This window comes from Polypterus senegalus, chromosome 6 (assembly GCF_016835505.1).
Source record: "Polypterus senegalus isolate Bchr_013 chromosome 6, ASM1683550v1, whole genome shotgun sequence".
NCBI lineage: Eukaryota > Metazoa > Chordata > Cladistia > Polypteriformes > Polypteridae > Polypterus > Polypterus senegalus.
Window position 1 is genome coordinate 57,274,152 of NC_053159.1, and position 27,953 is coordinate 57,302,104.

At 39.0% G+C, this 27,953-nt stretch overlaps 1 protein-coding gene across 8 annotated transcripts in view; it reads left to right on the forward strand.

The window, feature by feature from the left end:
* Positions 1-27,953, forward strand: part of LOC120531052 (protein kinase C zeta type) — a 677,641-nt gene that overhangs the window by 225,285 nt on the left and 424,403 nt on the right. The window contains exon 6 of one of the 8 annotated variants that reach the window (XM_039756043.1): positions 13,279-13,379. The exons of the other annotated variants lie outside the window; for them this stretch is intronic. Within the exon in view, the coding sequence (XP_039611977.1) occupies positions 13,376-13,379 (4 nt within the window). The 5' untranslated portion in view covers positions 13,279-13,375. The remainder of the gene's footprint in view (positions 1-13,278; positions 13,380-27,953) is intronic. 8 annotated transcript variants of the gene reach the window in all.

Consider the following 27,953-nt stretch of genomic DNA (forward strand, 5'->3'; position numbering starts at 1 on the left):
GAAGAGTCCTAGCCCATTTCTTAAGTCAATGGGTAGCTAATACTAGGCTGACCCGCCTTTTAAGGCGACCGACTTTTAAGTTGACCACTTCTTAAGGCAATTCAATATGTAGATCAATTTGGTATTTTATACAAACTCATTAATTTGGTTATATTGCATTTGAGCGGTATTACTTTAATACTCGTAGTTTTTGTTATTTTTATGATGAAATTTAAACTTTTTTTCTATATTGAGGTCGCCCTTTTGAACCCCCCTGATATTTACTACGCGGTGAGGCATTTGTACTCCATCAACATTATTTCCAGAGACATAATTTTGTCTATTTTTCCAGTGCATCGCGCACAAAAGCAAGGGAACAATGGGAGCACCAGAACTCTGCTCACATCATGTCTCTTCGTACCACAAGCTGCAAGTAGTAAGTCTGTGATAAGCAGAATACCACTATGCTTTCCACTCATGGGACGAAAGGACAATCCCGACCGCTTTTATATAGTAAGAAAGAAGAAGAAGATATCGCACAGTCTGGAGTAGAAAATCATCTTTTACCTGGAAAAACGAAACTACAAATCCCATCGTGCATTGCAAAATGGACGGAGCGTGTGTGAAACTTCGCGCCTGCGCAGCACTCACAGGACGGAAGGACAATCCCGACCGCTTTTATATAGAAGGATTATATACTACTGTATTTGAAATTGGAAAAAATCAGTTCTCGCTTAGAGAATGTATTCATAACTTTTAAGACCTGGCAGGATGTAATCAATTATATATTAGAATAAGCATTTATATTGGGGGGGGGAAAAAATCTTTCCCTCTTTTCTACTCTTAGTTTTACTCTTTAATTATTTAGAATATTTTTATTATGGAAGAAGTGGAGGAATTTTTCATAGACTTCAGCAAAGGAGGTTTTTGGGCCAGATACAGGTTGAAGTAGTTTATTAACTACAAGAGAACAAACCCCTTGGGTTATAATGGCCATTTTCTATTTTTCTACCATAATTTGTGGTGTTCGGCTGTTAGTGCATCGTTGAAAGTCCTTTATTGATCAGAGAAAGCCTAGATGTACTCAGTGAGGGCCAGTCTTGCGTGACATATTACAAGGTGCACAAGAATGGTAGCTACCAGAATTTGGAGGGTCTAACATAGATACAACTCTTGGTATTTCATGCAAGATCACGCCAAACCTGCAAGCCACGTAAGCTGCAAATAACAGATCACTTCTCAGTCATTCCCAGTCGAAGCATGTATAGCATATCCATTATAATCAGGGAGGTAGAACATACACTGGTCTCACAGTTCCACAGTACCAAAAAAGAAAAGAAAATCTGGCATCAGGCAGTCTCATTCAGTGAACCACAGAAAGATTCAGTTGTCCCTGAGACTGCGAATCCATTCAAAGCAGTGTGCAAAAAAATAGACACAGATCCATTCAATTGCGTCCAAGAACTATACATTCAATAAATGAAGTGCAGAAAGTGCAAAGTTAATGTGAATTTTAACAAAGTGGTTTTAACAGGGAGGAGTGGCAGCAACATGTGCACACCAGTGTCCCCTCACCTGTATGCTGAGTATGCGTGATTATGTCTTGTTTACAAGATTCTGCTTGTAACTTGCTCAATCTTTAATGTAACTTCTGCCTTAACTATACTCTCTATTTATAGTTACTTTTCAGTTACTATTATAAATATATCTGTATTTGGTTAATCATTAAGTAGCTGAAAATGTCATCAGAACAAGAAAAGAATTTTTTTTAGTATTAGTATTCTCCTACCTAATTGGACAAAATGCTTAAACGGTAGTTTTACAAGACGCTTGCTTAACAAGTACAGACCAGTTTAATTTGCAAAGAGATTGGATTGACCTAATTTTTCACTCCAACTATACAACAAAAAAAAAAAAACCTAGAGGTATGGAAATCTTAATACATTAAACAGCCATTTGTTGAATTAGACATATCTGATACTGAAGGGTATGATGTCATGGGGATGGGTAATTTATTCAAATCTAAAGTCATTTTGATAAATTTTTATGCACCTAAAATGGATGATAGAAATTTTATCCAAAACATATTTGCATCAATTCCCAATATGAGCACTCAAAATTATAATGGCTAGAGACTTTAATTGTGTTTTAAATTTAGACCTGGATAGATTATCAGCTACAGTTGTGATAACCTCTATTACAGCAACGGCAATTTGTAATGGATTAGAATTTATCAGGTATTCCTTATTTTCACATTATACACTGTAGTTACTCAAGAACTGATTATATCTTTATCAATAATCATGTATTGCTCACTATCAAATCTTGTATGTATGACACTATTATCTCTGATTATGCCCCTCTGATCTTGATCATTTAGTAGCTGGTGTCTTAACCCTGTATCGTTCGCAGATGTGAACTTTATAGAATTCACATCCAAACAAACTAGATTTATTAAAGGCAGACACTTGGTTGCTTATATTCGATGTTTGTTTAATGTAATATACTCACCTAAAAAAACTAATACATCAGAGATTATATCTTTGGATGCAGAAAAAAACCTTTGACAGTTCAGTAGGACTACCTGTTCACCACATTGCACAAATTTGGGTTTATAATACCCAGTCCACAAGCCTCTGTCAGTATTAACATCATCTCAAACTACTTCAAAGGATGTGGTATTTGACAAAGGTGTTCTCTATCACCATTTATTTTTTGCAACCACCATTGAACCATTAGCCCTATATTTTTTAAAAGCATTGAAGATAAAGGTGATTATCAGAGAAGGACTTCAACAGACAATATCACTATATTCAGATGATATGGTACTGTATATAACAGACCCACAAACATCTTTACCAGTAGTCTTTAATATTCCAGCAGAATTTCAAGATATCTGAACTCAAAATAAATTTCAATAAAGGTACTTTTTTAGTGAACTCTCAAGTGCCCAATATTAGATTGAGCATCTATTTGTTCTTTTTATCAGAATAGTTTAAATATCTATATTGTGATGTTTACCCCTAAAGATCTTTTTCAACAAAATTTTGCTTTCAACATGGAAAAAAAATACAAGATGTGAACAGATGGACTACCCTCTACTTCACATTAGCCGAAAGAATCAGTACTGTCAAGATGCACATCTTTCCCAAGCTGCTTTTTCTATTTCAGAGCATCCTTATCTACATTGACTTATCATTCCATAAGAACTATAACAAACATACAATCAATCAATCAATCAACATTTATTTATATAGCACATTTTCATATAAAAAATGTAGCTCAAAGTGCTTTACAAAATGAAGAATAGAAAAATAGAAGACACAATAAAAAATAAACATAAGTCAACATTAATTAACATAGAATAAGTAAGGTCCAATGGCCAGGGTGGACAGAAAAAACAAAAAAAAATCTCCAAAGGCTGGAGAAAAAAAATAAAATCTGTAGGGATTCCAGACCAAGAGACCGCCCAGTCCCCTCTGGGACAAACTATATAAAGACCTGGAAATTGATACAAATTGAAGAATATACAAAAGCCTGGTCTTCAACAGAAATAAAATCTTATTGTACTTCTTTATATGCCCTGCTTTGTGTCCCAGTAAATACTAATTATCAATAAACCACTAATCCAGTTGTCCGTCAATCACTCGGAATATGGAACCAATGCATTAAGCACTTCAAGGCAGAGAAACATTTAATTTGTTGCGCCTTCACACAATTGCCTTATTTAGCCCTCTCAAATTTCACAGCATTTAATCTTTGGAAACCATCCGGGATTAAAACACTTAGAGAACAGTACATAGATGTTTTTGCATCTTGTAAACAATTATGCTTCAAAATTAACCTCTCAGAAACCTCTCAGAAATAACATTTTCACTACTTTCAAAGCAGAAACTTTGCTGAAAGAAACATACTCAATTTTCCACACCTTCCACCCATTTCAGTTCCAGAAGAAATACTGATCTGCCATGAAGACTTGTACAGCAGCTCAACAATATATAAAAATGTCTTGAAGTCTCTTCCTTTCAAAGATCCTTGGGTTCTGTGGAAAGGGATGTTTCAATGTCTCAGAAAAGTGGTGGAAGTCAGCCATGCATTGAATAGACTCCAGATCTATATTTGCAAAGCATTCAGCTTAAAATCTTTCACTGATCACATTTAAAATGGTACAAAATGTATCCAGGCCACCAGAGGAAATGAAGAAGATCATTGTCTTCATCTGGAACTTTCACTTGATAGAAAGATTTAAATATTTGATGGTGATCCTTTGAAATATGTAGTCTTTTTATTGCAGCATTTGACCGAGCTATTGATGAGGTGATAGAGAATCCGTGAGATAAATTGGACTTCTTGGCACAGTTTACTAAAGGTTCACCTCACGAGCAGGATTCCAACCTGCTAGCATTGGAGTCTAGCTTCAGCCTCACTGACCACACATTCTGGAAGTACATCAAATTAACAACATTCTGTACAAAAATCTTTGAATGCTTTGCTGACAATCCTGGGTATCACAATCACTCCTAACCTGTGTTTGGTGTACTCCCAGAGGGGCTTAAAGTGGTGAAGGACAAATTGATTGTAATTGCCTTTACTAACCTTCTGGTATGTAGACAAATTTTGCTTCACTGGAAGAATCCCAACCCAACCCATAAGTCATTGGGTAACTGATGTTCTATACTATTTGAATTTGGAAAAAATGTAATTCTCACTTATAGGATCTGTTTAAAACATTTTAATATATGTCAAGACTTACATGTAAGAATAAGCATTTATTTTTGGAGAGGGCATTTCCATGCTGTTCTCTATCCACTTTCTCTTACGGGTGGGGGTTGAATTCTATTTTGTTAGGGTTTTGTCTCTTTTTATTCCTGCTTTCATTTTTTTTACTTTGTATTCTTTTCAACTTTATTTTAAATTTCACTATGAAATCATTTAAGTTTGACTTGACTGTATGCAGTACATACATACTGTATTGTACTGGTGTGCGCAAAAGTAGGTTTACTTTTACGATTTATATTTAAGATAATTTAAGCACTTATGAGATTGTACCTAAGTGCACTGTGCCAATGTAACATTCTTTTTAGTTAATAAAAGCTATTGTGTTGTTAACGTCTTCTTCTTCTTTTGGTTGATTCCGTTAGGGATTGCCACAGCGGATCATTTTCTTCCATATCTTTCTGTCCTCTGCATCTTCTGTTACACCCTCTTTTCCTCTTCCCTGGCAGCCCTATCCTTAGCATCCTTCTCCCAATATACCCAGCATCTCTCCTCTGCACATGTCCAAACCAACGCAATCTCGCCTTTCTGACTTTGTCTCCGAACTGTACAGCTACACACACATATATATAATATATATAATATATATATATAACATATATATATATACACTACAGAAAAACTAAAACTAGCTGAAAAGACTAACTGAAATAAAATAATTTACTAAAAATATTTTTAGTTTGTTTTGAGTGAATATCCTTGCCCATTAGTCTTTAATCCTTGTAACTTTTAACTCTAAAACAGAAGGTAATCCACCACGAGTCACCCACATATATTCATCCAGTGAACGGCAGCTGGTGACGGAAGATGGCTGTTCACACAGCATTTGTGGTGATAGAGTGAGCTGAATACGGGCACGTAAAGCATGTGAAATAGAAAGCGATTTACGTTCCGCCTATATTGCGTTTCTTGTATATCAACATGTAATTCAAACTCCTGAAGCCTTAATGTGCCGATCAACATAACCTTTTACTGTATAGGCAGAAAAATCATGAGTGAGTAACATTTCAGTTTATTTCTCATGTGTCTGTGCTTTGTTGACAATAATTCACCTGCCTTTTCACACAGGAGACGTCTTTTTTGAAAACCGCACTAGTCGAGAGACTGACTAGGTCAATAAATTGTTGCTGACCAATTATTTTTGCTGACCAATCATTTTTGCTTTAAGAAGAGTTGTTTAACAGCAAAGAGATACAAGCCTTATACAATTCCTGAGTTAGCAATGTCTCTACTGAAAGCAGATAGGTAGGTGAAGAGTCTGCCAACTGGCGAAAAACTAAACCTACTAATGTGTTTTTGTATTTAATATAAACTAAAAAAAAGAAACTAAATTATATAGAATAAAATCTCAAAGTACCTGATATTGTGAAAATAATCCAGTGGCAGAATTGTTTTAAAATGTTTGTCCCCTTTTTCAATTTCTCTCTCTCTCTCTCAAAATAGATACTTGAAATATCATATTCTTTTTGTTGTTAACATTAGCTATATCATACATATTGCATACCAGGAATTTTTCCTGTCTTGCATCCAAACCTGCTGGGGTAGGCTCCAGGTTTCCTTCGATCCTGCTCCGGATCAGTGTCGTTTCCATGGGGGCGATGGCTCCAGGCATCCATATCTGGGGAGGCATCCAATCAAAAGAGTGTTGCTCTCTAGGAGAGCCCTGTTTTGAAAATAATTGAATATGAAGAAATTTAAATTATTATACCTCATTCTCAGTGAAGAATTATTACTTCTAAGTGCTAGAAGTGCTCGCACTGGGCCTGACCGGGCCCCGCACAGCTAAAAGGGGCCTTCCCTTGAAAACATTGTGAAAACTATGTTTATTTCACATGGGACAGAAAATTGAATCCATGAGTCAAACGACCTTGAAAAGGTCTTCAGCACAAGAGAGATGCTTCATTCCCTCCCCCTCTCTGTCCTGTATGCTCAGTGAACGTGTTAAGGGTCATTTGTCCAGCCTTGGTACAGTGAAATGTTTTTCTGAAATTGAGTTTACCTCACTTATTTAATCTCTCGTGTTCTTTTTCTAGCTAGTCCAGTAAGGTAAGTCGGAGAAATATGTAGTTTTGTGTAGCCAGAGTAAACCTGAGTTTTGTGATAATTCTTGCATGTACAGGAGTTTGGTCAGGGTTCTTTACATTTCAGATCTTCCATGTCACAAGAGCATCTGACCAACCTGGCTTTAATCTGCATTGATAAAGAATTCCTCACAGATGATGTAAAAAATGAAGTAGTACAATTGTTTTTGGAGAGTAGATCTAATCTGGGGAAGCAAACTTAAATGAATATTTAATTTAAATAAAGTGTTTATTTCTTATTTAATATGCCTTTCATTATCATATTCATATGCCTTCTTTACCAACCACTTTGACATCACCCTCACCTTAGGGTGCATACAATCAAGGATTTTGCCCTAGGCATCTTCTAGCCTCTGCCCGCCACTGCTCTGGATAAACAGATTTAGATAATATATATATTGTTCCTAATTTCAAATGCTGTCTCTGTCATCTTGTGCCCATCTGCACTGCTATTACCTACTCTTGCTCGGCTCATTATGGGTTTACTGTTCTTATGCATGGACTATTTGAGTCTCACTGCCCCTAAAATTCACTATACATGCTTGTTTTCCTTTGTTTCCCTCAATACAACTAGGTGGGGTCTGCACACTGATTGAAGCCTAAGAGCCCTGTTTGTTCTGAGCTCCCATAATTTTCATGATCACACCCGTCAGAAAACAGTAGAATCCATTTCGTGATTTTTGATCTTTTCAGACATGCAGGTGGCAAAATTCTGTCTATAAATTGTATGTGCCATGACATAGAATCAGAGATCAATATGGCTGGTAGAAAATTACAAAGCCCAGTATGGGAGATTTTTTAATACAGTATTGAAACTAAACTGAATTTCCAAGTAAGGTCAGAAAAAATATAGAAATAAAAGCTAATATAAAAAGGCAAAACTATAATATCCTTGGTTTGTATACACAGTAGGAAGTCTGAAAATTGAATGTCCATCTCATGAGGAGGATTTAGGAGTCATAGTGGAATCAACATTATCAACCTCAAAACTGTGTTCAGAAGCCATTAACATAATGTAAGCTTATATTGCATGTGAACACTGACTGTGGCCCCAAGAGGATGTGGCCATTCTCCCGAAACCCCCTCTTAAACAGCTATACAATGGGAAACAAACACCAGTTTTTAACTCCACTTTGCAGATCAGCTGCTAACCTGCTGCCGTGCCGCATATGGTTTCGAACATTTAAAAGACCACACTGTGGCTGTCCTAGTGTCTCTCTTCCCCTAGACATTCTCTGCTTTATTCTTTACTAGCAAAATACCCGCGCTTCGCAGCGAAGAAGTGTGTTAAAGAAGTTATGAAAAAGAAAAGAAAACATTTTAAAAATAACGTAACATGATTGTCAATGTAATTGTTTTGTGACTTTTATGAGTGTTGCTGTTATCCAGAATTTGATTATCATTTCTTTCAATCAGGTTCGTATTTGGAGGATGTGTTGTGTTCAAGTTACATTCCGTGTTTGTCTAGTCTATCCCTGACCATCTCATCTTCGTTGTCAACCGTTGTAAAGATAATAGGTTTCATTAATCGAAGTGATCACTACCCAAATCGGTACTCGTGAATCTAAGATGTTTAACAGGCATTCCCAGTATTAAGTTGTGCATTTGCCTGCGAATATTTAGCGACAGCGTGTCTATGAACGTAATTTAAACTTAAGCTTTACACCTTGCTTTCCTATCGATATGTCTACAAAGGCTTGTTCAGCATCAGAGGGTTGTTCCTTTCCTACTGCATCAATAAAAAGCTCGTCTTCCTCTTTATCTGAGACATCACACACTGTATGCATGGGTTTACCTTTCCCAGTCCTGCAAACTTTAGCGAAGTGGTTCAATTTACCACATTTTTTACACTGTCTTCCTTTAGCTGGACATTGACTTTTTCCACCGTGTGCTTTGTTTCCGCAGTAGCTGCACATATGAATATGCTTGTATGCGTCACTCGCTTCATATTCATTTGCTGCCGTCTCAATTGTGTAATGTGTTTTTTGTTCAGCGCTCTTTGGAGCTCTTGCTTGTTGTCTGCGTACAGCGTTCACAGTCAGATCACGTGAGCCGCTCAGAGTACATGCATCAAAGGTTCTCAGCTGTGTTTGTGCTATCTCGTGCAATCTTGCGATGTCCACAGCTTTATTTAATGTTAGCTCAGACCCAGCACTTAAGTTTCTCTTGCACTTTTGCTGAGTTTGTGCCAAACACTATTCTATCCCTGACCATCTCATCTTCGTTTGCATAAGCACACTCCTTCACCAGCAATTTTAACTCCCGGCAGCGCATCTATTGGATTGCTGCTGACGAACGCCCTTATATGGGCAGGCACTCAATTATGTAGGAGGCATGGTGATGGGGGACGCAACTCTGCCTCATACGGTGACCGAGCTGCAGGCTATGGCCGTATATATGTACATAAGTAGGATTCAGTTATGACCGTTACGTGTAGAATTTCGAAATGAAACCTGCTTAACTTTTGTAACTAAGCTGTAAGGAATGAGGCTACCAAATTTCAGCCTTCTACCTACACGGGAAATTGGAGAATTAGTGATGAGTGAGTGAGTGAGTGAGTCAGTCAGTGAGGGCTTTGCCTTTTATTAGTACAGATTATGCTGTATTGGAATAAAGCTTGTTTCTTGAAATCCCTGAATGAACCTATGCAACTTTGTGACCGAAGCATGACAAGCATGATGTGTAGAGTACAAATTCGGAGGTTATGCTCAAGCGTTATAACATGCTGGTGAGGCCTCTTCTGGACTACTGTGTACAATTTTATTCTCCAGGTTACAAAAAGGACATGGCAGAAAAATACCAGAAAATAACTAGGCTCATTCCAGGTAAAGATTAAAAGAGCAGAGCCTTTTCAGTTTAAGCAAAAGAAGATTTAAGAAGCGACATGTTTGAAGTATTTAAATTTAGTATTTAAAATTAGTTTATCAAGAACATGGGGACATAGTGGTACACTTAAGGGTAAGTTTTGCTCAAAAATTAGTAAGTTTTAACACAGAGGCATAGACACATGGAATAAGCTACCAAAAGTTGGGGTAAACAGTGGGACTTCTTGGACTTTCAAAACTAGGCTTGATATTATTTGAGAATTTAGAATTAAGTGAATAGGAAGAGCAAGCTGCTTTGAGCTGTATGGCCTGTACACTTCTAGTGTTATAATGTTCTAAAAACAATGAAAATGTAAAATTATTAGTTAAACCATTAATGTCTTGCAAAATTGCACCAGCGCTGTATAGAAAGGTTGAATTTTACACCAAAAACTCTGTAAGCTTGCCTTCAAAAAAAAAAAAAAAGTGTGTTAAACTTCCATCTCATACTGCAGGAGACTAGGAAGAGTATGCACAGGTGTAATAAAGAGAGGATATTTTCAGAGAGGGTAAAAAAAGGATAAAACACAAATAATTGGAGAGAACATATACAATAAGAATACAGCAGAATGACAAGATGTCTCTTGCCAAATGGTGAAGCAGCATGAAAGAATCCAATCTATGATTGGTTCCCAAATAAAATAAAGGAGGAGTGAAAGTGTGGATGAAGATGTATCTAAGACCAGGATCATTATAGCATTAATGTCTGTGCCAAGCATAAGTTTAGAATTGGAATTTTTAAGTAGAGAATTAAAGTTCTGAAGAATAGACTATGGCCGTATTCAAAAATTAACAGTTTACCACCTTCAATCTAAGATTACCTGTATATTACTGTTTTTTTTCTATATCTGACCCCTAGAAACCCTCAACGTTCACATGTGAGCCTTTGCAAAAAAACTGGACTTTGGACACTCCTGGTATCAGAGATTTAGTGCATATACAGGTATATCCAAAAGAATGAAAGTATGAGGGAAAACAGGAAAACTAAAAAAGTTTAAGAAAGAGTTGGAGACCAAAGACAGTCCCATAGTATATGGTGCCTGGGATGTTTATATAGGAAAGGTTGCATAAGTAGCTGGGACTAAGTTGGGTTTTTAATAAAAGAAAAAGTCTTTTCACAAGATTTTAGAGTCTTTCTGTGGGGAATTTGTGTCTGCTTATTGTGTAGAGCATCTATGTGGCCAGGTACTGATGTTGGATGAGAAGGCCTGACTCACAAGCTCTGTTTGATGGTGTTGAGGTCAGGGCTCTGTGCGGGCCAGTCAACTCATCCAAACTTATCTAACAATGTCTTTATGGACCTTGCTTTGTGCACTGGGGCACAGTCATGCTGGAGCAGAAAAGGGCCTTCCCTAAACTGTTTCCCAAAGTTTGAAGCAAAATATTGTCTAAAATATTTTTCTTGCTGAAGCATTAAGATTGCCCAAACCCTGAAAAACGGGCCCACACCATTATCATTCATCCACCAAACTTCACAGTTAGCACAATGCAATCAAGCAGGTGATATTCTCCAGGCACCCACTAAATCCATACTTGCCAGTATGACTATTGGAGAGAGAAGTATGATCTGTCACGCCATAGAACACATTTCCACAGCTCCACAGCAGTGCTGCACACCACTCCATCTGGCGCATAACGTGGGATTTGATAATGTGAGGCTTGCATGCAGCTGCTTTGCCACAGAAACACATTCCATGAAGTTTTTGTGCTTAATGCCATTGGGAGTTTGGATATCTAAAGCTGTGGAATCAGCAGAGTGTTGGTGTCTTTTACTTGCCATGCACCTTATCAGATTTTGACCCCACTCTGTGACTTTGTCGTCTTCCATTTTGTGACATAGTTGCTGTTATTCGTAAACACTTCCAATTTCCAATAATACCACTTACAATTGACTGTGGAATATTCAGCAGAGATGAAATTTCATGACCTGTCCTCTTGCAAAGGGGGCATCCTATCACAGTACCATGTATTAAATCACTGAGCTCTTCAGAACGTTTTAAATGTTTGTAAATGGAGTCTGCATGGCTATATGCTTGATTTTGTCCATATAGTAAGTAGCTGGGAGCAAGTTTCATGGGAAAAAAAAACACATACATGGACCAAGATATAGATGTTTAACACATTTAAATTGAATGTGTTGATGCTTAGGATTTTTGGAGATCCATAAGCTAATCTTAAAAAAAAATTCCAGGACAATGAAGGAGCAGAGAGAATATTAAGAGGCCAAATGAAGAAAATAGAGGGGGTACTGTATGAAGCTTTGCTAAGAATAGCAAAAGTGTGGAAACAGTTTCTTCAGGATTAATGGAATGAAACATTTCATACAAAGGGTTGATAAGGGAGAGTGGAAGATATTGTAACAGCATATGTCTTTAGTTCTTCGCTGAGCTGAAGAAAATATAAGGGATACAAAAATTTGAAAGCAATAAATGGAACAAGATGAGCCCAAAGTTGTCATAAAATATTATCTAATGTGCTTATATACATAAGTGTTCAAGGGGGAAAAGATACACAGCCTCCTCCAATCCTAAAAGACTCATTTTGAAAATTGGGAGCTTTTGTCTGCCACGCTGGTATTCCATGTGGTTATATTAACTTTAGCCAAAGCCAACATATGAGAGTAAAAAGAGTGAATAAGAAAATTGAATCAGTAATATAGTAGTGCAGCAGTTAAACTCCTTGATCATCCAAATGTTACTAGTCTTAAAACCCAGTTCTGCCCCATCCACACTCTTAACCACTGAAATATCCTACAGTACCCCAATTGAAACAGACTGCCTGTATTTTTCAAAAAGTTCCAAAGAAAAAATTGAGAACAAGTACAACCCTCCCAACTCTCGCCTCAATTTTTAATAATACTCCTAAACAAAACACTACAAGGAAGTTGATTATTGTGAGCAGACCAAAAGCTAGGAATAAACCGTGAGAAAAGGAGGATTGCATTTAGCACCTGCCAGTCCATTATGACGATCGTCCACTAACCCCCACCTCTGCTGGAACCCAATAAGCAGTAAAGAGAACACTTTGCAAAGTCAAACCTCTTTAATGGAGTAGCTGACACAAATTTACATTTAATAGTCATCAAGCCATAAAGAAATAACCAAAACTTAAGTCATAAAGCAAAGCCTTTAACCATAAGCTCCCCAGTGTATTGGGTGACACATTTCCAACATCTTTTTTCTCGCTCTAATAGTTATATATTGGTTAAAGACCAGAAGATAATTCAATGTACATTGTACCTCACTTTTCATTGTATTGCTCATCTGTTACTAAAATTGGCATGTTAAAATGCACTTCCTCTTACCCTTGGCAGCAGTCTGTATCTCATTTCTTTATTCTGGTTATCAAATGACTTCTTTCCAAAGTTTTTAAATCATATTGGTGGCAAGTTTTGCCAATTGAGAAACCCATCACATCCTGCCATAGCCAGATCAGAGTGCAGAGCACCACATTTTTGGAGTTCCAAACTTTGAGAGCTGCAGACTGTATTCTTTGCTTGCTGATAGTGATATTTCTGACTTCAAAATAACATTACTTAAATTTCTACAAAAACGATGGGTACAAAAAATTTTTTTCAGAACAGAGGCGCAGACAGAGAGGAGGAGAGAGATGATTACTCCATGCCTGCGCATGACGAGCAGTCCTTTCCTGACCGTTTTTATCTGGATTTAGACTATGTGTAAGTCGATTTTTTTTTTTTTTTTTTCCTTTTCTCCCTCTTTTTACCAACCTACTCACTCTCTACATTTTGCTTTTGTACCTGTAATTAATTAGACTTCTTTATTACTAATGAAGTATCAGGGTCTTGCTATTTGGTGCCATAGTGCTGGTGTGGTGAGGTTTTATTTGTAAAATAAGGAGGTGTTGTCATATTTACATATATATGGGGAGTCAGTGGCTATGGTAGAATGCAAAAGAACAGTCCCCACCTGCTCCAAATTGTTACTTGATTTATAACAGAAGGGATTGTGGTTTTCATTTTTTTTACTCAAAATTTATTACATGCATTCTGGATGTTTTATTAGTTTCTCTTACTGTTTAACTTTTTTACTGCCTGCAATTTCTGAAAAACAAAATTTGTTGTATCAGAATGTAAAGTAATCTGTGATACTGTAAAATGTCATTCAGAACTATCAAGATCTGTTGTACTTGGGATTCTAAAGGTTAATACATTACTTAACTAGTTCGAAAGACCAGCACATCAAAACCACTGCATGCAGCCATAGTCTGTACAGCAAAGGTGTTACACAAAAAGTACCAAAGAAACCAAGAAATTAAAAATGCTCAAATCATCTATTGCCTTTGAATGTTTAGCTGAGAAAGCAGATATTGAGTGAGCATATTCAAGGCTTAATTTCTGATTAGGAGAGTAGAGCAGAAAAGGGTAAAGCCTGGCTTCTCAGTCTGTTATAATGACTAGAGTGAAAGCCACCTTACATTACTCCACCACAACCGTGGAATTTACAATGGTAATGATAGGGTGAACTTCCTTCAAAACCAGTTGATTAGAAAACCATACAGATTTTAAAACTTAAACCAGTGGTGTCGGCCCATTTTGTGTATATATCATGTGCCAGAATTAGCTTGGGGTTAAAGTAAGGGAGTTTCAGAAACCATTGAGGGCACAATCTCTGTAAATGAGGAATAGAATTCAATTGTCCTTTTTAAGGTCTACTTTTAAACCAAAAAGATTTGAATCCTTCACGACCTTGTTATGGAGCATCTTTGTCGGTGTAATGGTGAAATACTGTAGTTAGCAGGGCCTTAAAATCTTTATTTTGCCTGTTGTTCTGTAATAGTATGCCATTCAGCTCACAAACCCATATACAGGGTGGTCCAGATCTAATTACGCTATAACTTAAGTTTATTACATAGAGAATTCACAATTGAATGTAGGACAAGTGGGACATTACATGGAAAATCAGTGAATTAATTCGATGTAAGTCCATTTTCGTTTTTTTACAAGATATTTCAAACAATTCTTTTCTCTTGCATTGTTTTCCTGCATTGTATATGTATATATACACTTACCTAAAGGATTATTAGGAACACCTGTTCAATTTCTCATTAATGCAATTATCTAATCACCCAATCACATGGCAGTTGCTTTAATGCATTTAGGAGTGTGGTCCTGGTCAAGACAATCTCCTGAACTCCAAACTGATTGTCATAATGGGAAAGAAAGGTGATTTAAGCAATTTTGAGCGTGGCATGGTTGTTGGTGCCAGACGTGCCGGTCTGAGTATTTCACAATCTGCTCAGTTACTGGGATTTTCACGCACAACCATTTCTAGGGTTTACAAAGAATGGTGTGAAAAGGGAAAAACATCCAGCATGCGGCAGTCCTGTGGGCGAAAATGCTTTGTTGATCCTAGAGGTCAGAGGAGAATGGGCAAACTGATTCAAGCTGATAGAAGAGCAACTTTGACTGAAATAACCATTCGTTACAACCGAGGTATGCAGCAAAGCATTTGTGAAGTCACAACACTCACAACCTTGAGGCGGAGAGGTATGCAGCAAAGCATTTGTGAAGTCACAACACTCACAACCTTGAGGCGGAGGGGCTACAACAGCAGAAGACCCCACCGGGTACTACTCATCTCCACTACGAATAGGAAAAAGAGGCTACAATTTGCACGAGCTCACCAAAATTGGACAGTTGAAGACTGGAAAAATGTTGCCTGGTCTGATGAGTCTCGATTTCTGTTGAGACATTCAAATGGTAGAGTCAGAATTTGGCGTAAACAGAATGAGAACATGGATCCATCATGCCTTGTTACCACTGTGCAGGCTGGTGGTGGTGGTGTAATGGTGTGGGGGATGTTTTCTTGGCACACTTTAGGCCCCTTAGTGCCAATTGGGCATCGTTTAAATGCCACGGGCTACCTGAGCATTGTTTCTGACCATGTCCATCCCTTTATGACCACCATGTACCCATCCTCTGATGACTACTTCCAGCAGGATAATGCACCATGTCACAAAGCTCGAATCATTTCAAATTGGTTTCTTGAATATGACAATGAGTTCACTGTACTAAAATGGCCCCCACAGTCACCAGATCTCAACCCAATAGAGCATCTTTGGGATGTGGTGGAACGGGAGCTTCGTGCCCTGGATGTGCATCCCACAAATCTCCAACTGCAAGATGCTATCCTATCAATATGGACCAACATTTCTAAAGAATGGTTTCAGCACCTTGTTGAATCAATGCCACGTAGAATTAAGGCAGTTCTGAAGGCGAAAGGGGGTCAAACACCGTATTAGTATGGTGTTCCTAACAATCCTTTAGGTGAGTGTATATGCAACAACTAAATACATATATATATATATATATATAGATATATAGATATATATAGATATATATATATATAGATATATAGATATAGATATATAGACATATATAGATATATATATATATATATATATATATATATATATATATATATATATATATATATATATATATATATATATATATATATATATATATATATAATATATATATATATAATATGTGTGTGTGTGTGCGTGTATATGTGTATATATCCCAGGAAGCCAGAGAGGTATGGCGGAGACGGTGAGTGAGTGCGGCGCACTATAGGGACGTAGACGGAAAAGAGGCTCTTTCTTCTTAAGGAGTCTCAAACTGTCATGGCATCCCAGAGTAGAAGGGGGAATGAGAGGCTGTGTGCTGATTCCTCTGACAGGAAGGGATGTGGTGCTGGGTGCACCCATCAAAGAGAGCTGGCCGCCCTCTGCAGGGGCAGAGGGAAACCCTGAAGTCAGCGGGGATGAACGGACTGAAGGCGGTCCCATCTGTGTATCCAGCGAAAGGAGAGACATGGAACCCACGGAGAGGGTGCCAAACAGGCAAGTGCCGGGGTGTTGAATGGAGGGGAGAACGCTGCCAGTGTGTGGCACTTGGGGACACCGGGAAAGAGTGTCTAGCAACGGTTCTGCCCCTTGTTTCCTATCTGTTGTAGGATCGGACCCTGGACTGGCAGTAGGACCCACTTCGTTGGGAACCTGCCCTCAGGAGACGGGCCGTCTGCAGGAAGGACTCTCCGCTGGCGAGGGGGTGCCACCATGGCCAGAGGAGGCTGCAAGGGAGCGAGTGGCTCCGACCAAAGGGGCGCGGAGGCCTCGGAGGGGTTGCCGAACGAGGGGACCCCGGGGTGCCGGTAAGAGGGGGGAGCGCAACCTGTGTGAGGCACAGGGGAGCACCAAGTGGTGGTGCTCAGGCCGCGTCTCCGGCCCTGTCCCTGCTTGGAGAATGGGACCGGACCCCGGCTGTCCTGGAGTAGGACCCGCTTCGGGGCTGTGCTGGCCTCACGGGACGGGTCGCTCTTTCCCACGAGTGGTCTTCGCTGGCTCTGGGGTACTGTCAGGAATGCCAGGGGCAACGACCCGGCCGGGATGCCGTGAGGGACCGGAAGAGGGTCAGAGCCCACCCTGGATCACGTGGGGGGGCCGCCTTCCTGGTTGCTGTGGGGGCCACGGGTACAGGGCATGGAAGCTCCACCCTGTAGAGGCCCGTGGTCACCGCCAGGAGGCGCCCCAATGTCTTGGGAACCTGTTACCCCAGCACTTCCACCACACCAGGAAGTGCTGGGGGGAAGATTTAGTACGGCACCCGGAGAGCTGCCGGGAGGACAGCCGCCACTTCCGCCATGCTGGGGCGTGGCCAGAGGAGGAATGCCGGGAACACCTGGAGCTCATCCGGGAGAGTATAAAAGGGGCCGTCTCCCTTCATTCAAGGCTGGAGTTGGTTGGAAGCAGGATGAGGCAGAAGAGAGTGTGGAGGCGGCCCGAAGAGAAGGCATTGAGTGCCCAGGACTGTGAATTGGGGTTTGTGCACTAATGTGACTGTGTCTGAGTGACATAATTATTGTAAATATTGTAAATAATAAACGTGTGGTGGTGATTAAGAACATGTCCGCCTGTCTGTGTCCGGGTTGACTCCACAATAAATATATATATATAGTGAACCTTGCACCGGACACAGACAGGCAGACACGTTAATGTCACCCATAAACACACGTTTATTTTTCATCCTTCTTTACAATTCAGCTCACTAATCCCCAATACCCCTCAGTCCAGGCCACTCCAATGCCTTCTCTTTCTTCTTCTCTTTTTCCTCTCTATCTCTCTCTCTTTTCTACTTACCGCCTCCTCCCTTCTCCAGACGTTGCCACTCTTCCACCCGACTCTTGTCATTGACTGGAGGGAGGCGGCCCGCTTAAATAGGAACCCGGATGGGCTCCAGCTGCTTCCCGGCACTCCTCCGCAGACACGCCCCAGTGTGGCAGAAGTGCCGGCTGCGCACCCGGAAGCCGTCCGGGTGTCCCCAGTCATCTTCCCCCCCCCAGCACTTCCTGGTTTGATGGAAGTGCTGGGCTCCAGGGATATTGAGGCACCGGGGCACCGCCTGGCGGTGGCCATGGGTCCCTACAGGGCTGGGCTTCCAAGCCCTTTACCCAAGGCCCCCAACATAACCAGGGTGGACGCCCCTTCGCGGTCTGGAGGAGGCACAAGCCCATCCGCCCCGGCCGGATGCCATAAAATATATATATACTCGTGCTTTGCAGCGGAGAAGTAGTATGTTAAAGAAGTTATGAAAAAGAAAAAGGAACATTTTAAAAATAACGTAACATGATTGTCAATATACAGTAATTGTTTTGTGAGTGTTATGAGTGTTGCTGTCATCAAGGATTTGATTATTATTATTTATTTCAATCAGGTTCGTATTTGTAGGATGTGTTGTGTTCAAGTTACATTCCGTGTTTGTCAATCGTTGTAAAGATAACAGGTTTCATTCATCGATTTGTTTCTTACTGCATCAATAAACAGCTCGTCTTCCTCTTTATCTGAGACGTGATACACTGCATGCACGAGTTTTTTTTATTTTTTTATTTATTTTTTTTTTTACACTGTCTTCCTTTAGCGGGACATTGACTTTTTCCACTGTGTGCTTTGCTTCCGCAGTAGTTGCACTTATGAATATGCTTGTATGTGTCAGACGCTTCATATTTTTTTGCTGCCTTCTCAATTTTGTAATTGGTTTTGTTCAGCACTCTTTGGAACTGTTGCTTTTGTCTGTGCACTGCGTCAGTTCACATGAGCCGCTCAGTGTACATGCATCGAAGGTTCCCAGCTGTGCTGGTGCCATCTCATGCGATGTCCACGGCTGTATTTAATGTTAGCTAAGACCCGGCACTTAAAAGTTTGTTTCGCTGAGTTTGTGCCAAACACCACCCTGACCATCTTATCTTCGTCTGCATAAGCACAGTCCTTCACCCGTGAATATTTAGCGGCAGTGTTTCTATTGGATTGCGGCTGACGGACGGCCTTGTATGGGCAGGCACTAAATTACATGGGAGGCGTAACTCCGCCTCCCACGGCCATCGAGCAGACGTCTATTATAGTCTATGGACAAAAAAATATGTTCCAGTTATGACCATTACGTGTGGAATTTCGAAATGAAACCTGCCCAACTTTTGTAAGTAAGCTGTAAGGAATGAGCCTGCCAAATTTCAGCCTTCTACGTACACGGGAAGTTGGAGAATTAGTAAGTGACTGAGTGAGTCAGTGAGGGATTTGCCTTTTATTAGTATAGATGTGTAACTATTTTTTGTTTTATTCTTGTGTGGATTATTCGCTTTTAACTTTCACTAAATATTTTTAAAACAAACTTTTGGACTGAGAGATTTCTTTCAACATGCGTTTTACCCGTGCTTGACTTCGCCTTACGCTTCGGCAGCTACACTTTAAACTGATTAAGTTTTATACTTGATATATCAACTGACGAGCCTTGTCCACAACACCAGAGCAATTCTGTCTTAAATTTTTCAGCAAATCGATATTTAGTAATATGACCGTTGCACTGTGTAGGCCAACATGTTAAGACTGAAATATGGCTTTTCTTCAAAATTCTACAAAGATGTATCTGAACTCTAACTTTAAATGTAGTTTAAAATGTAATTAAATGATCATGTGTACAATTTGAGTCTGCATAAGTGGTAGGTGGCAATTGCTATATACTGTAAATTTGCCTTTATAGGATGAGACACTTAAAATACCAAACAATCATTGTATAGCAGAACAGCATGCTATTGTCCTCAAAGTGAAACTGAATAAAAATACAGTGGTACCTTGAGATACGAGTGCCCCAACGTACACGTTTTTTGAGATACGAGCCATCACTAGGTTGATTTTTTGCCTTGAGTTACGAGCCAAAATTCGAAATACGAGCTATCAAAGAGTTCGTTGCCGCACATTCTGAGGAACTGACAATGGAGGAGTTGACAAGAACTACAGACGCAGCAACATACGGAGGTTCTGCAGGAGATCGATATCGCAGAGGAGCCAGAGGCGGAGGAGGTTATCTCTTCAAGTGAGATAAAGGAAGTGTTTGCAATGTGGGAAGAAGTTTTGAACTTTAATGAAAAGAAACACCCTGAAAAAGTTACAACTGGTCGTGCAGCGGTGCTATTTAATGACACTTACCTAACACTTGACTTTATTATGTTTTATGTATTATGTTTTATTTTGTTTGTATACAGTATTTGTTCATTATAAATGCATTTTTCTTATGTTGAAAACATTTAACAAAAAATTGGGGTGTTTTTTTGGTGGCTGGCACGAATCAATTTCATTTCAATTAATTTCAATGGGGAAAATGGATTTGAGATACGAGCATTTTGACTTACGAGCTCAGTCACGGAACGAATTAACAGGGTGTAGTACATTCTACACAACTGGTGTGTATCATCATCCCACAAAAAAAAGTTTTTTTCATTGTACAGCACTTACAAAGGAACCTCTATTAATGAGCAATTTCTCAAAAGCCCTGATTTATTGAACGTGCTTACTGGAATTCATACAATATTGGAGATGAGCCAGTAACATTAATGATATTAAATCCATACTATATCATGTAAGAGTTGTGTTTTTTTTTTCCCCTTTTTCTTTTTTTTTTCTGTGGTGGCCAGAATGTAATCTGAGGAAAGACTTGGAAGAGTTTAAAAAGACAGCGCTTTCTTTTGTGTGTGTGCTCTATCTTCACACAGTTGTGTTTTGGAAAGAACAGCTAAAGAAACTATTTTTGAAGAAGCAGTTAGAGTGAGGATGAAAAGGTTAATTGTTCATTAGCACGAGAGAGAGAGAGACAACATGAGGACACAGACACAAAGCAGTGAAATGGGGTGGAAAGGAGGACATAGGTTTCCTCACATTAGACAGAAAACAAGCCAGAAGAGTCTATAGAGGTGATATTTTCTAAAGTTGGATTGCTTCTGCATCTAATATTGAGAATTGTTCCAATATCATTAAACTCAGTCCTCTTCTCAGTTGTTGAAAATATAGATTGTTCTCAAAGATAATCTTCTTTCTAGTACGGCATACCACATGCTCTTTCAATTTGAGTTTTCCCTGATATGATCTACATGGAGTTTAGAATTTCAACTTATGCCCTTTTTGATATTCAATAGTTCTCAATTTCTGTCACCTGGCTTTTGTATTCAGTCAGCTAAATAATTCCAGACAACTAATGGTCCAATCAGCCATTCAAAGCAGGATGTTGCATGAATTTTTTTGTCTATCTGGCCACCAACTGTATTCATTTTACTCTTCATAGTGTTAATATTTTGCTCAGAATCTTTTCTTTTATGATTCACTTTTTTATTTGAATCCCTTATTCTGTTTTTAATTGTTATCATATTAAACCCCAGCTTGTATGTCAAATAATATACTTCAGAAGTACTGTATTTTAGACTTGCATGCAATCAGTCTGATAATTAAATGGTGACAAATGACTTGCTGTTATTATACGAGTTAAATATGAGGAGTATTCATTATGGCTGGGCTGTTAGCTGAGCTGCTCTGTCAAATGTGGAACACATTGTCCAGGTTTCATCTACCATTGTAGACCCAGGCACATCAGTCGTCTTTGCAGTCTATGTCAGCTTCCTCCATGTATATATCAACTCACAAGTCATGCGTCATTCTTTTTGTCTTCAGCAGATGAGGCTGTATTCTCGCATGGACAGGAAATGTGATCGTATTCTGCTTTCAATGAGCAGCACAATTTTTTGTTTTATTTTTTCTTTATTTTTTTATAACACAAGGCTGATCAGGAGAAAAGATGTGGTCAGAATGTAGAAAAAAAAATAAAAAAACAGGTGCTTGTTAGCACAAGCAACTAAACCAAAACATTAGGAAAAAAAAAATCAAGTACAAAAGTTCAAAAACAAGGTTGAAACTAAAAGTACACAAAAATACACTTGTTTAGCACAAAAGCATGTAAAAATTAATGTGTGAACTTGAATAATTAGCTGCTCCATGACCTTTTAACATGGCACAAATTACTTTTTGGGTCATGACCTCTAAGACACACCCACCAAATGAAAGGCATCCCTGTCGAGAGAAAGACATAATGTCAACACCCATGATAATCAAAATGGTGGAGGGAATGACTCAAAATCAATTTACAAAATCTAAAAATGGCACTTGTTTTGAAATTAATTTGAAATTAAGAAAAACCTGATTTTTTTTTTTTATTAATTTTATTGCAATCCATACAAAGCAATCATGTTTTTGTTTTTACAAAAAGAAAAATTGAGTTAAGAACAGATCGAATCTCACCCTGAGAGAGAAAGCAAGCCAAACGGCGTAAAATTTAAGGCTTGTAAACATACCCAAATTAATAAATTCTCTGTGCTTTATGAACTTATTTTAAAATATTACGGATTAGGTCCTGCCATGTTTTGAAAAAAGTCTGTACGGATCCTCTAACTGAGTACTTGATTTTTTCCAATTTCAAATAATATAACACATCAGTTTCCCACTGACTTAAAAGAGGAGAGTTTGGATTCTTCCAGTTTATCAGAATCAGTCTGCATGCCAAAAGTGTAGTGAATGCAATCACAATTTGTTTGTCTTTCTCCACTTTAAGCCCCTCTGGAAGAACCCCAAACACAGCTGTTAATGGGTTAGGAGGGATTGTGAGTCCAAGGCTATCTGAAAGGTAATTAAAAATTTTTGTCCAGAATAATGTTAATTTGGTGCAGGCCCAGAACATGTGACCCAGTGAGGCTGGGACTTGGTTGGAACGTTTGCAGGTTGGATCATGCCCTGGAAACATTTTGGAGAGTTTTAGACGAGACAGATGTGCTCGATATATAATTTCGCGTTGTATAATTGTATGCTTTGCGCATATGGAGCTCGAGTGAATTCTCTGCATTGCTACTTTCCACTCCTTTTCTGATATATTAATTGAGAGATCTTTTTCCCAGTGTGTCCTTGGATCTTTGAAAGGGAGGGATTGTAAAATGATTTTATATATTGTAGAGATGGAGTCTAAGTCCTTGAGATTGAGCAATATTTTTTCCAGCATGGGTGAGGGTGCAAGATGAGGAAAATCTGGAAGGTTCTGTTTAACAAAGTTCCTGATTTAAAGATGGTGAAAGAAATGTGTAGCTGGAATGTTCAATTTGGAATGTAATTGTTCATATGATGCAAAAACGTTGTCTATATAAAGATCTCTAAGCAAGTTAATTCCAAATTTTTTCCAGATATTAAAAACTGCATATGTTTGTGAAGGTTGAAAGAGGTGGTTCTCTTGCAGAGGTGCCACAGATAGAAGCTTCTCTGTCTTAAAATGCTTTCTACATTGGTTCCAGATTCTAAGTGAGTGGAGCACAATTGGGTTATTTGTATATTGCCGATGTGTGTTTATTGGAGCACAGTGCAAGGAATACAACAAAGTACTGCAGGATTTTACTTCTATTGTGGTCCAAGCCTGAGTATGTTCTTCTGTTTGTGTCCAGGTTCTTATCGCCTGTATATTTGCTGCCCAGTAATAAAACTGGAAGTTAGGTAGAGCCATGCCGCCTTCTGCCTTTTGTCTTTGTAGGGTCGCTCTTTTGATACGTGGATGTTTTTAATTCCAAATAAATGAGGTTATTGTTGAATCTAATTGCCTCAAGAATGATTTATCTATACTAATAAAAGGCAAAGCCCTCACTCACTCACTCACTCACTCATCACTAATTCTGCAACTTCCCGTGTAGTCAGAAGGCTGAAATTTGGCAGGCTTATTTCTTAAAGCTTACTTGCAAAAGTTAAGCAGGTTTCATTTCGAAATTCTACACAACGGTCATAACGGGTAATAACGGTCGACAACGTCCGCCATGTTGAACTTTCTTATTTATGGCCCCATCTTCACGAAATTTGGTAGGTGGCTTCCCTGCGCTAACCGAAACCGATGTACGTACTTATTTCGATGGTATGACGCCACTGTCGGCCGCCATATTGAACTTCCCAACGTTACTAATTTTCCAACTGCCCGTGTAGGTAGAAGGCTGACCCCATCTTCACGAAATTTGGTAGGTGACTTCCCTGCGCTAACCAAAACCGATGTACTTATTTCAGTGGTATGATGCCACTGTCGGCCGCCATATTGAAGTTTCCAATGTCACTAATTCTCCAACTTCCCATGTAGGTAGAATGCTGAAATTTGGCAGGCTCATTCCTTACAGCTTACTTACAAAGTTAAGCAGGTTTCATTTCGAAATTCTACGCGTAATGGTCATAACGGTCAACAACGTCCGCCATGTTGAACTTTCTTATTCATGGCCCCATCTTCATGAAATTTGGTAGGCGGCTTCCCTGCACTAACCGAAACCAATGTATGTACTTATTTCAGTGGTATTACGCCACTGTCAGCCGCCATATTGAACTTTCCAACGTCACTAATTCTCCAACTTCCCGTGTAGGTAGAAGGCTGAAATTTGGTACTTATTTCGGTGGTATGATGCCACTGTCGGCCGCCATATTGAACTTTTCAACGGTCTTTGTTACTTATGGGCCCATCTTCAAGATATTTGAGTACGCGGGTTCCCAACGCTAACTGAATCCTACTTACGTACATATATACGTCAATAGCCTGCAGCTCGGTCAACGTGTGAGGCGTTGGGTCCCCCATCCCAACGCCTCCCGTTGTTGGCTGCCTGCCTATATAAGGCCGTCCGTCGCTCCAGTCTCTACATTCCCTTCCCTGCTTTGCCACGGGATTCACGTCTCCCTGCTGATAACTACAGCCTTTTTATTTAATCCACAGCTTCTCCGCTGTTTTATTGCTCATTTATTAGGATTATAGTTATTATGTAGGTATTTTAGACTTACTTTACATTGTTCAGGTACCCATTTCCTTTATCATTCCAACCGTACCTTCATTAACATGTCTATCGAGGTGATCACCATTGATCAAAGAACTGTCACTTACCGAGTGGTTTCCATGCCTGGAGATGGCACCTACCTTTTCCATTCTCTTTATTACATATTGCACGGCCATATCAGGCTCACTCTTGATATCCGGAGGAACATTGTGTCTTAAGTATTGAATGACTGGGACAGGTTGAAGGTGTGGACTGATGACGGTACAGGAGATAATTATTCTACACAGGAGCACTAGAAGAGTGAAATGCTTAAGCCCTTCACCTATGCATCTGCATGTGAGTTGATGGCTGCCGGTGAATTGTTCGGTTGTCGCTTTCAAGTGTACCGAAATGGCCAAATATTTTACACCTTTTGTCAACCGCCAATGCCTCTTAAACATCTTAGATTGACAGGTGAAGATTTCAGTAGTGGACACTTTGATGTTTATGAATGTTTAAACTCTCAAAAGCTGGATGTAAAGTTATCGATGAAACCTGTTGTATACTTATAACACTTGACAGATGTCGAATGTCTTTTCAACACAAGTCCTACAAATACTGTCGTAATTGAAACAAACCATGAAACTGAAACCGATTATGACAGCAGCAATCCAAGCTGTGAGATCTGAAACAAGATTACTGTTCACATGGCCAACTGTACGTTGCATGCTCAAGAGTAAGCTCAGCACACAGCTTGGTCATATTACAACCGGAGGGCCGAACTCACAATGTGGTATACAAAGATATCCTTAACAAATAATTATTGGTATATTTTCCCTCAGTTAAAATTTTTATTAAGAAAAAAATTAAACCTTTTTAAAGGCAGTACTTCGCCGCTGCGAACTGCGGGTATTTTGCTAGTTAATGTATATTGGAATGTTTTGAAATAAAAAAAGGAGCTTAGGAAGAATATTCATCTTAACAGTGTTAATTCTTCCAGCTAGTGTAAGATGAAGGGTTGATCACCTATGCAAGTCTTGTTTAATTTTTTCCATGCAGACGGCGAAATTTTGTTGATATATAGCTTTATGTTTACTTGTGATGTTTACCCCTAAGTATTTACACTGTTCTGCAATGATAAAAGGTAGGGTATCTAATCCAGTATTAAATGCTTGAGAATTCACTGGAAAGAGTACAATTTTATTCAGATTAATTCTGAGACCAGAGATCTTTTGAAATTCTGTGAGTGCTGCTTCATCATCAAGCCCTTCCGTGAGAAATCCTAAATCCAAAGAGGACTGTTTCATTTATGTTAGGTAGAATGCCCAGAGGGGACTGGGCGGTCTCATTGTCTGGAATCCCTACAGATTTTATTTTTTCTCCAGCCGTCTGGAGTTTTTTTGTTTTTTCTGTCCCTCCTGGCCATTGAACCTTACTCTTATTCGATGTTAATGTTGATTTATTTTGTTTTATAATTGTGTCTTTCATTTTTCTATTCTTTAATATGTAAAGCACTTTGAGCTACTGTTTGTATGAAAATGTGCTATATAAATAAATGTTGTTGTTGTTGAAGACTGCAGGCACAGAATTTTCTGGGTCTGAAATATACAGTACCATATCATCTGCATATAATGAGATTTTCTGTTCCAGTCCTTCTCTGATAATCCACTTTATCTGATCAGTATTTCGACAATGTATTGCCAGTGGATCAATGGCAATCGCAAACAGCAGCGGTGACAAGGGGCATCCTTGTCTAGTGCCACGTTCTAGTTTAAAGTAGTCTGAGCAAATGTTGTTGATGCAAACTGAAGCTTCTGGGTTAGTATACAGTAATTTGATCCATGCACACATGTTCGGGCCAAACCCAAACTTCTCCAATGTAGTAAAAGGTATTTCCATTCAATCATGTTGAATGCTTTTTCTGCATCCAATGATAATAATATTTCTGGGGTGTTTGATTTAGTTGGTGAGTATATTACATTAAACAGGCGTCGAAGATTTGAAGATAAGTGCCGGCCCCTAATAAATCCAGTTTGGTCTTGTGATATTACCGAGGGGAGCACTTTCTCCATCCTTCTAGCTATGATTTTAGAGAGTATTTTAACGTTGTTATTCAGAAGTGAAATTGGTCTGTATGATGCACATTGTAATAAGTCCTTATTTTGTTTTGGAAAACAGTGATTAGTGCTTGGCGAAAGGTTTGTGGAAGAGATTGGTTATCTCTGGCTTCTGTAAATGTTGCTAATAGGAGGGGAGCTAGCTGAGTGGAGAATTTCTTGTAAAATTCTGCAGGGTAGCCATCAGGGCCTGCTGCTTTTCCACCTTGGAGTGACTTTATAGCATCTAGTAATTCTGATAATGCCAGAGGTTTATCAAGTTCCTCCACACTAAAAGCGTCTATTTGTGGTATCTGTAATGTATCCAGAAATGCATTAGATTGTGTATTGTCTTCTTTAAACTCAGTAGTATATAGGGATTTATAGTAGTCTCTGAAAGTGTGCATTATATTTTTGTGTTCAAGATTTTATCTCCGTTCGTGTTGTGATTACGAGATTGCGTTGCACTTCTTGCTTGTGAATTTGTTGAGCTAAAAGCTTATTAGCTTTCTCTCCATGTTCATAGTAATGATGTCTGGATTTGTAGATTAGTTGTTCAGTTTCTTTAGTTGTCAAGAGGTTTAATTCTGAATGTAGAGCCTGCCTCCTCCTATGTAGAGTCTCGCTTGGTAGTCTGGCATGTTCTTCATCTATTTTAGTAATTTCGCTTTTTATCTCTGCTACTTTCTTGGCTTCGGATTTATTTCTGTGGGAAAGATATGAGATAATCTGTCCTCTTAAGAAGGCCTTAAGAGTTTCCCAGAGTATTCCTGCAGAGATCTCGAGGGATCTATTTGTCTCTAGAAAGAATTTGATTTGTTTGGATATAAATTCATACAATTCTCGTCAGCTAATAGAAGCGGGTTGAGGCCATCTGCGGGTGAGTGTATGGGGCTTAGTAATTTTAGCTCCAAGATCATAGGTGCATGGTCCAAAATAACAATAGCATCGTATTTGCAAGATTTAATCTTAGGCAAGAAGTTATTGTCTATAAAGAAGTAA